Source organism: Salvelinus fontinalis, chromosome 34, assembly GCF_029448725.1.
Source record: "Salvelinus fontinalis isolate EN_2023a chromosome 34, ASM2944872v1, whole genome shotgun sequence".
In the NCBI taxonomy this organism is placed as follows: Eukaryota; Metazoa; Chordata; class Actinopteri; order Salmoniformes; family Salmonidae; genus Salvelinus; species Salvelinus fontinalis.
In genome coordinates, this window is record NC_074698.1 from 30,713,568 (window position 1) to 30,724,597 (window position 11,030).

General features: G+C 44.6%; 1 protein-coding gene across 1 annotated transcript; it reads right to left on the bottom strand.

Annotated features, from left to right (window-relative positions):
- Positions 1-6,545: 6,545 nt before the first annotated feature.
- Positions 6,546-10,853, bottom strand: LOC129833714 (periplakin-like; the record flags this gene model as incomplete). Its single annotated transcript, XM_055898491.1, is given in 4 exon segments — positions 6,546-9,774; positions 9,924-10,016; positions 10,516-10,632; positions 10,770-10,853. Coding segments are annotated over 4 exon segments (2,961 nt in total), but the record flags the coding sequence as incomplete, so codon positions are not given.
- Between the last annotated feature and the right edge of the window lie 177 nt (positions 10,854-11,030).

Genomic DNA, 11,030 nt, shown 5'->3' on the forward strand with positions numbered 1-11,030 from the left:
AACACACCCACCAGAAAACACATGCGTCACCCCAAACCACAGAGTTTCTAAATCCAGAGGTACAGCATCGCGAGACTTCCGGGAACGCTAACGAAAAAGAACAAACATACTAGGTCGGGGTTTGGGGTATAAGAAGTCAATGAGAGAAGTGAAAAAATCGTCCTTAGTTGTGAATATTCTCAAAATCTAAAGGCATAACCTAGATTTGAGCCAATGTCTTAAGTAGGTGAACATGCTATTACTCCAACCTCGTGAAAATGACAAACTGACACGTTTTAATTTTTCTCAAAAACTACTTTATATCAAAGGAGTGCCTTTGACTACATGCACATGCGCAGTTCGGTGCAAACGAACGTTAGTCCCGATTACGTGTTTCTACGCATGAGTTTTGCTAGCCAACGTTGCCATGACATCGCCTAAACGTGTGATCTGGGATTTCATTTTTAGCCAATCTTCATACTGTCTGCCCAAATCCCTTAGTCAAAATTGGCTACATCATTTTTATTTTTTATTTCACCTTTATTTAACCAGGTAGGCCAGTTGAGAACAAGTTCTCATTTACAACTGCGACCTGGCCAAGATAAAACAAAGCAGTGTGACAAAAACAACAACACAGTTACACATAAACAAACATACAGTCAATAATACAACAGAAAGATCTATGTACAGTGTGTGCAAATGTAGAAGTGTAGGGAGGTAAGGCAATAAATAGGGCAAAGGGCGAAATAATTACAATTTAGCATTAACACTGGAGTGATAGATGTGCAGATGATGATGTGCAAGTAGAGATACTGTAATGTAACTGTAATGGGGGGTGTTCTCCTCAACAACTGTAATGGGGGGTGTTCTCCTCAACAACTGTAATGGGGGGTGTTCTCCTCAACAACTGTAATGGGGGTGTTCTCCTCAACAACTGTAATGGGGGATGTTCTCCTCAACAACTGTAATGGGGCGTGTTCTCCTCAACAACTGTAATGGGGGATGTTCTCCTCAACAACTGTAATGGGGGATGTTCTCCTCAACAACTGTAATGGGGGGTGTTCTCCTCAACAACTGTACTGGGGGGTGTTCTCCTCAACAACTGTAATGGGGGGTGTTCTCCTCAACAACTGTAATGGGGGGTGTTCTCCTCAACAACTGTAATGGGGGGTGTTCTCCTCAACAACTGTAATGGGGCGTGTTCTCCTCAACAACTGTAATGGGGGGGTGTTCTCCTCAACAACTGTAATGGAGGATGTTCTCCTCAACAACTGTAATGGGGGATGTTCTCCTCAACAACTGTAATGGGGGGTGTTCTCCTCAACAACTGTACTGGGGGGTGTTCTCCTCAACAACTGTAATGGGGGGTGTTCTCCTCAACAACTGTAATGGGGGGTGTTCTCCTCAACAACTGTAATGGGGCGTGTTCTCCTCAACAACTGTAATGGGGGGGTGTTCTCCTCAACAACTGTACTGGGGGATGTTCTCCTCAACAACTGTAATGGGGGGTGTTCTCCTCAACAACTGTAATGGGGGTGTTCTCCTCAACAACTGTAATGGGGGGTGTTCTCCTCAACAACTGTACTGGGGGGTGTTCTCCTCAACAACTGTAATGGGGGGTGGATGGTACACTGCCCTTACATCTCAATGGATGTGCTCCTCAATGGGGTAGGAATGTTAGTTTGGTCTGTCATCCAAGTCATAGACTGTTCTCTCTGCTACCGCATGGCAAGTGGTACCGGAGCGCAAAGTCTAGTTCCAACAGGTTCCTTAACAGCTTCTACCCCCAAGCCATAAGACTGATGAACAATAAATCAGTTGGCCACCTGGACTGTTTACATTCACCTCTTTAACTTTTTTACAGTTTCTCAGCGCACTGGCTCTATGAACACTCATCGGACTCTACCCACACACACACACACACACACACACACACACACACACACACACACACACACACACACACACACACACACACACACACACACACACACACACACACACACACACACACACACACACACACACACACACACACACACACACACACACACTTATAGTCTCATTATTACCTCAACTACCTGGTACCCCTGTACATTGACTCAGTACTGGTACTCCTTATAGTCTCATTATTACCTCAACTGCCTGGTACCCTGCACATTGACTCAGTACTGGTACTCCTCATAGTCTCATTATTACCTCAACTACCTGGTACCCCTGCACACTGACTCAGTACTGGTACCCCTGCACACTGACTCAGTACTGGTACCCCTGCACATTGACTCAGTACTGGTACTCCTTATAGTCTCATTATTACCTCAACTGCCTGGTACCCTGCACATTGACTCAGTACTGGTACTCCTCATAGTCTCATTATTACCTCAACTACCTGGTACCACTGCACATTGACTCAGTACTGGTACTCCTCATAGCCTCGTTATTGTTCTTTTATTGTGCTAGTATTTCCTTGTTTTATTCAGCCAATCCTTCTTCCTTTTTAACTCTACATTGTTGGGAAAGGGTTAATAAGCATTTGACGGTCCACACCTGTTGTATTCGGAGTATGTGACAAATAAAATACAGATTCCAACATGAATGGATGAGAGGAAGGTCATATTCACAGACCCAGGCTACCCCTTGTATCTGTAGGCCGATACAATGCTACATCTGTTTCTAGAGGTCTTTATGAAGGATGGTGTCTCTGATTGCTGTGTAACATGTTGCCACCAATGAACCTTTTTTACAGTATTTAACCTTTCCCCCACGCGCCACTGAATAAATGCTTTTATTAGTTTAATCTCTCACAATAGGGCCAACAATACAGTGGTATAAAGACAGCTACAGATGTTCATATTTGACTGTAAATCACCTGTGTTACAAACAGCCCACGTTTTACTAATCTAGTTAAACCAAAACCATGCATATTACATCATTATCCTAATGAGTGTTTTATAAATCAGACACCTTCTAAACTCCGTTGTTTTCCCCGAATGACATCTGACCATGGAACATTTGGCATGTTCCGGAATCAGACACCTTCTAAACTCCTTTGTTTTCCCCGAATGACATCTGACCATGGAACATGTGGCATGTTCCGGAATAGAAGCCCAGAACAAGAGGAATATTTCATTCAACGGGTTAATTCATAAAAGCAGATTGAAAATAGAAATCCTCCTAGCGGTGAAATCATTTCCTCACAACATTATCCTGACAATGCAATAAACACAGACACACTGAATATAAATCAGATGACATAAGGTATTTCTGGATAAGACATCTCTTAGGTCTGAGTTTGCACCACAAACTGCACCCTATTCCATATATAGTGCACTACTTTAGACAAGGGGCCATAAGGAGCTGGTCAAAAGTAGTGCGTTATATAGGGGGTAGGTTGCCATTTGAGAGGCACCCATTTTTAATAAATTGGAGAATTGTGTTTCTTACATAACACAAGATTACATTGTCTGTCTAGACCGGATTTGGTAATTTCATCAAAATCCCAGGATTAATTGTTCTAATTATATTTTTGTGTATTTCATAAGCCCCATCGGGACGGTCTGTCCAGTCCACTGTGTCCGAGGTGTTATCCCTAATGGCACCCTATTCCCTTTGGAACAGCCCTATTGGCTCTGGTTAAAATAAGGTTTCACAGTAACTTTATGCAGTTACTGCTAATATGGCCCCCATTTTCTCCAAAACACAATACAACAGAGGCAGGATAGTGGTCCACATGATTAAGCATGTAGAAAATGTAGAAAATGTAATGTAAAAAAATGTTATGTAGAAAAACTAATTTTTCGAACAAATGAGCAGTTAGTGCCTTTTAGCTTGGCAGGGCAGAATAGAATACTATAGTACTTACAACGGGTCGATTGTTCTGAATGGTATGTGCTGAGTTTGATCATTAGTGAGTCTATTCATGTGTTACAATATTCAAGATGGTCGTTATGTAAAGCCACTGTAATAATGTCCTTTTTGTTTTCAGTTGGTTTGTTTGGAGAGGTTTTGCTGGTTTGAGATCCAGGCAGTTTAGTGGCAGTGCCCTCTTTAAGTACAATTATTTTGTATTTCTAAAATATCTATTGTGTATGTAACTGCAGTGGTTCATTGTTCTTTCCTTCCTACCATCAGAGGTACAGTATTGTCTGTCACAGTTTTTTGGTCTTCTTGTGAACTTGGGTCAGCTGAATCTCTGTGAAGCGCTGTTGTATTTCAGAAAGCTATCGAGTGGAAGTAACAGATCTAAGAAGTGATTTTGGAGTACTCTTGTTAATGTCCATTATCTGTGTCAAACAAGCAAAACCTCGAAGCTTTAATCAACTTGGCTTGTTCTTCACATCTGATTCTGTACCGTTTCCCTTTAATGGGACGAGAACCGGTCTAAAGTTTACAAGGGACAGTTGTAATACATGGATTTATATTTCTGTTGTCTGGGCCGTTGCATTGCTCAGAACTGTTGACCCAACTCAATAGGTGGCCTGTCACCAACCTGTGTCTTGTGTTCTGGTTGAGGTGTTCTCCTCATTAAACAGTAACTGGTGTAGAGTCTTGTGTTCTGGTTGAGGTGTTCTCCTCATTAGTAACTGGTGTAGAGTCTTGTGTTCTGGTTGAGGTGTTCTCCTCATTAGTAACTGGTGTAGAGTCTTGTGTTCTGGTTGAGGTGTTCTCCTCATTAAACAGTAACTGGTGTAGAGTCTTGTGTTCTGGTTGAGGTGTTCTCCTCATTAGTAACTGGTGTAGAGTCTTGTGTTCTGGTTGAGGTGTTCTCCTCATTAGTAACTGGTGTAGAGTCTTGTGTTCTAGTTGAGGTGTTCCCCTCATTAAACAGTAACTGGTGTAGAGTCTTGTGTTCTGGTTGAGGTGTTCCCCTCATTAAACAGTAACTGGTGTAGAGTCTTGTGTTCTAGTTGAGGTGTTCCCCTCATTAAACAGTAACTGGTGTAGAGTCTTGTGTTCTAGTTGAGGTGTCATCCTCATTAAACAGTAACTGGTGTAGAGTCTTGTGTTCTAGCTGAGGTTTTCCTCCTCATTAAACAGTAACTGGTGTAGAGTCTTGTGTTCTAGTTGAGGTGTTCCCCTCATTAAACAGTAACTGGTGTAGAGTCTTGTGTTCTGGTTGAGGTGTTCCCCTCATTAAACAGTAACTGATGCAGAGTCTTGTGTTCTCCTCATTAAACAGTAACTGGTGTAGAGTCTTGTGTTCTAGTTGAGGTGTTCCCCTCATTAAACAGTAACTGATGCAGAGTCTTGTGTTCTCCTCATTAAACAGTAACTGGTGCAGAGTCTTGTGTTCTCCTCATTAAACAGTAACTGGTGTAGAGTCTTGTGTTCTCCTCATTAAACAGTAACTGGTGTAGAGTCTTGTGTTCTAGTTGAGGTGTTCCCCTCATTAAACAGTAACTGGTGTAGAGTCTTGTGTTCTAGTTGAGGTGTTCCCCTCATTAAACAGTAACTGGTGTAGAGTCTTGTGTTCTGGTTGAGGTGTTCCCCTCATTAAACAGTAACTGGTGTATTGTCTTGTGTTCTAGTTGAGGTGTTCCCCTCATTAAACAGTAACTGGTGTAGAGTCTTGTGTTCTCCTCATTAAACAGTAACTGGTGTAGAGTCTTGTGTTCTCCTCATTAAACAGTAACTGGTGTAGAGTCTTGTGTTCTAGTTGAGGTGTTCTCCTCATTAGTAACTGGTGTAGAGTCTTGTGTTCTGGTTGAGGTGTTCTCCTCATTAAACAGTAACTGGTGTAGAGTCTTGTGTTCTGGTTGAGGTGTTCTCCTCATTAAACGGTAACTGATGTAGTCTGGTAGTTGTGCCATTTTAGCCCTAGTCGGCAGGTGTTACTTCAATATACTACAGTGATGTCCGCAAAACCACTACAGTAAATACTAGTCATATCTGAAAAAACACTACAGTGAATAGTATACTACAGTAATGCCCGCAAAAACACTACAGTGAATACTACAATATACTACAGTAATGTCCGCAAAAACACTACAGTGAATACTACAATATACTACAGTAATGTCCACAAAAACACTACAGTGAATACTACAATATACTACAGTAATGTCCGCAAAAACACTACAGTGAATACTACAATATACTACAGTAATGTCCGCGAAAACACTACAGTGAATATTATAGTATATAAATATAGTAACACTACAGTATTTAGACCATAGTATAATATAGTATGTTTTTATATGGGTAACGATGACCTTCATGTAGCCTAATGTTATTGTTGCCTACTGTGATATAGCCGTGGATGGTTTTGGCTGGTTTGGTTGGTGGGAGGACTGTTCTTTCACCATTACAAACATACCCTCTTATCTTCAGCAATTTGTTTGTAACTGATTGGTTCGATGACCAGATCTGTCCTTGAGATTAGCAGGAATACGGTGGTTTTCAAGAAAAGCTGTACAGTTATATTTCTTTCAATAAATACGAGCTTCATGTATGGAACCTATGCCTAAAGATGACTTATCTTGCTTATCTATAAGCAATATATCTTTGTAAATCCATACTGTGTTTAAAACTGGCCTACTTTTTTAAAGAAACACATAACAAGTTAACCCTTTACCATTGAACAGTTTTATTTCTTATGTAAGACATGTAAAACAGGACAACTGAGAGACCGTTTTACAGTAGCATACCACAGACAGACATTACCAATATCCGTTCATATCCTTGTGTATGTAAATTCAATCCCACGTTCAAAACAAAGATATTTAAAGTACTACCTCTAACCCTGTACCCAGTGTAAGTAGTTGAACAAGCGTATTCCAGGGACAAACAGAAAACCCTTCTACAACCCTTTGACTGGCTATAAACACAGCCATACCAACCCTCATTTAAAACCAGAACACCAGTTTGTGTATTTATAGTGTATTATGCGTTTGAAAATAAATATAACAGTGCAATGTAGAGAGAGAGAGAGAGAGAGAGAGAGAGGAGGAAGTATACATATAAAACTAACATGTTGTTTAATGTTAGATCAAGTACGTCAGAATTAAAACATTTTGGAAGATTCAAAAACTAGTGAAATCCAAAATCAAGAAACCGCACACATTTCAAACTCATGGTCGTCAGAAACACAGACTGTTAGAAAAGTAGTTTTGTTCAGATGTTTCTTTTTCACTTGGTCTTTCCTGACACCATGACGCCGAACTCCTGGATGGTGATCTCCTTGTCATGGTACTGCTGCAGCTGGCGGTTGGTGATGTTCCCAGCCTTCAGGGCGTCTTCAATGGAGAACTTCTTCCCAGACTTCCTGTCGTGGAGAACAGAGGACTCCCCCTTGGGGCCCTTGACACTGATCTCCTCCCAGTCGCACTCCTGGCTCTGGAGGTTCACAAACATCTTCCAGTCGATCAGCCCCAGCTTGTAGGCCTCCTCCGGCCTCATCTCCTTACCCGAGTCGGGGTCGATGACCACAATGGATCTCCTCAGGTGGCTCTCCCTCTGCTCCCTCTTGATCTGGATAGCCGAGAGGCTCCTCTGTAGCTTCTCGATCTCCTCATCCTTCTGGCTGGTGATGGCCCTCAGGTCGGCCAGCTCCCTCTGCAGTGAGTCCAGCCTCAGCTCTAGGTTCTTCCCGCTCTCCATGGGGGCCGAGTTGGAGATGCTCCGGGTCTCCGTGGAGGTGATCTGGATCTCGGACTGCAGCCTGCGGATGTCATTCTGTAGCCTCTGGTTCTCCTGCTGGAGGCGGCTGCTCTCGTCGCGGATGTAGTCCAGCTCCTTGGACGACTTGGTGTTGGTGAACTCCATGTCGGACAGGCGGGACTTGAGGCTGCCCAGCTCCTGGTCCAGCTCCAGCCTCCTCCTCTTCTCCTGTTCCAGCGTCCTCGTCATCTTCTCGATCTCCAGCTCAGCCTCCGGGTCCTTCTCTACCTGGATGGTCTCGGTGCGCACCACCTTCTCCTTCACCACTGTCCTCTCCAGGGTGACCTGCTGCTGGAGCAGGACATTCAGCTCCTTTTCCAGCAGGGTGCGCTTGTGTCTTTCCTCCTCCACCTGCAGCTTGAGGATGGAGTGCTCTTTCTCTTGCTGGGGGTCCTGCTGGAGAACCACCATCTGTTTCACTGTGACCCTCTCCCTGTTCTCCTTGTCCCTGACCTCCATCTCGTTCAGCCTGACCCTCAGCCTCTGGATCTCCAGCTCTGCATCGCGCCTAGCTCGGCGTTCTCGCTCCAGCTCCTCCAGCTGTGCGTCCAGGTTGGCCTTCTGCCTCTGAAGTTGGAAGAGCTCCTCTTTCAGGGTCTCCCTCTGCCTCTGTTCATTGTTGATGTTCTGTGTGAAGGTGGTGCACTCTGACCTCAGTAATGGGTCCTCCTCAATCTTAACCACCTCCTGTTGGACCACCTTCTCCCTGACCTGGGACAGGTCGATCTTCCTTAGCCGGATCTTCTCCTCATTAGCTGATCGCTCCCTCTCCAGGTCCAGGCGTTTCTTCTGCTCGTCCGCCAGCTTCCTCTTCAGGATCTCAATCTCCTCCTTGGTTTTGGGGTTTTCTTTGTACTCCAGCACCTCGTTAACCACCTCTTTAATTTGCACCTGGGGCTTGGTGTCCTTCCACCGCTGAATCTCGTCCCTCAGCTGCCTGATCTCCATCTCTGACTTCTCCGTCTGGTGCGTCTTGTCCACAATCTCGTTGCGGAGTTTCTCCAGCTCCCTCTCGGTCTGCGGGTCCGTCTTGTACTTGATGACTTCCTTGATGATCTCCTTGATCTCGATCTGCGGACCTCTGTTTCTCAGCATCTTCAGCTCGTCCTGGTGGGACTTCAGCTGCTGGTCGGCGTCTCTGTATCTCCTCTGGTGCTCCACCAGTTCCATGCGTAGGTTGGCCACTTCAGCCTCAGCCTTGGGGTCAGGCCTGACGATCTCCCTCACCTTCTCCTGAACTATGACCCTTGACTTTTCCTCCTCTAGGCTGGAGATCTTCCTCTGGAGGTCGGCGCGCTCCCTTTGGGAAGACCGGTGCTTGGACTTCTCATCCTCGTGTTGCATCCTGAGATTCTCTACCTCTCTCTCAAAGGCGATATCCTTCTCCACCTTCAGCACCTCCTTGATGGAGATTTTCTCCTCGGCCATGGACTTCTCCTTCTCCAGCCTGCGGAGCTTGTCCTGGAGGAAGCGCAGCTCGTCCTCCAGTTGCTTCCTGGCCTCCTGCTCCTTCTGCTTCCTGTCCAAGAGGATGCGGTACTCGTTCTCCAGTTGTGGGTCATTCTGCACTTTAATCACCTCCTCCTCTGTGATCACCTCCTGCTCCTTGGACTTCTGCTGTGCCAGGAGCGTCACCTGCTTGGTGATCTGGATCACCTCATTGTCCTTGATGGTCTTCTTCCTCCTCAGCTCTTCCAGCTCCTCCCTGAGCCTCCTCACCTCCTCCTCCTGGCCGCGGTCCCTCTCGATACGCAGCACCTCCTTCACAGTGTACTGCTGTGCTCCTTCTTTGATCTCTGTTTCGATGCCGCGCAGCTTCAGCCTCAGCGCCTCCAGCTCGTTTTCCATGGCCCGGGTGACCCGGGTTTCGTCTGACAGTTTCTGACGGACATTGTGGACCTCGTCGACCAGAGTAGGATCCGGAACCTTCTTGATGATCTCCTTCTTGACGACGGTGTCCTCCGGCTTCTGACCCTCCAACATGTAGATGTCCGTCTGGATTTTCTCTAGATCCTTCTCCAGCTGCTCCCTCCTCTGGATCTCGTCTTTCAGTTGACTCTCGATCCTCCAGGCTTCTTGTCCGGGAGCGGCAGATTTGACTTGCTGGACATTGTTGCTGACGATCACGTCTGATTGCTGAGAGAGTGGGAGAGGAGGCTGAGGTTATTTTTTTTTCAGAAGTAATGGCAATTATGTTTATTTAGAATGATGTGACATTTAAATTATATTTTGGATCTATATAAAGATGTGCAACATTGATTGTTGAACATTCGGGAGTATCTCACCTGATTCATAAGGCCTTGGGCAAACTGCAGATTCGCCATCCTTTGCTTGTTAACTGCATTCACTTCGGTGAATTTAGCTTCAATGGCAGATTCCTGTAAACAAGGAAATTATGAGAATGTATGGAACCAGGGGCATCATTTGCTACTGTTATTTTACTGCTGCTCTTTAATTATTTATATCTTTATTTTTTACTTCACACTTATTTTTCTTAACGGCATTGTTGGTTAAGGGCTTGTAAGTAAGCATTTCACTGTGAGGTCTACACCTGTTGTATTTGGCACATGTGACATAACATTTGATTAGATTTGATTTTCAGAATGTTCATTAGAAGATGTCAATCAAAAGACTTCCTGAAAATGTATCAAAAGGCGTCACATTACAACGTGTCATATGCATTGAGGTTATTGTCAAGGGCTGACTCTCACATTACACAATATTCCATATCAGTGGACTACTTTTGACCAGGGCCCATGCACCCTATTCCCTATATAGTGCACTACTTTTGACCAGGGCCTTATGACCAGAGTCCAAAAGTAGCGCACTAAATAGGGAAATGGGTTCCATTTGGGCCACAGATGCAGTCTTCCTTACCTCTTCCTTGACCCTGAGTGCAGGGGACTCCAGTCTGCTTCTCTTGTAGGTCTGAGGGACCAGCCCGTCTTCAAGGTCCAGAATAGACTTGAACTTCTCAGTATCGTTCTCATAGTCCTGCAAACACGAATGAGTCAAATCAATTATTCATTGAGAGGAAGAAAAATGAGAGAAAGAGTTACATCAAATCGTATCCATTTCTCCTCGCCGTAGGGAATCAGAGTTTATGTGTCGATCAGTGTTCATTCCCCTACCTTGACGGCTTGCTGGTAAAGTTGAGCATTTTTTGATACGTTGTTCAACTCAGACTCCTTCTTTTTAATGTCGGAGAGCAGGTTCTGTGACAACACGGAAATCAACATTTTAGACCGAGAAACATAACGGGACCATTAGAGGTAGAGGACTTTGACCAGAGGTATAGAAACATAACAGGACCATTAGAGGTAGAGGACTTTGACTAGAGGTATAGGAACATAACAGGACCATTAGAGGTAGAGGACTTTGACTAGAGGTAT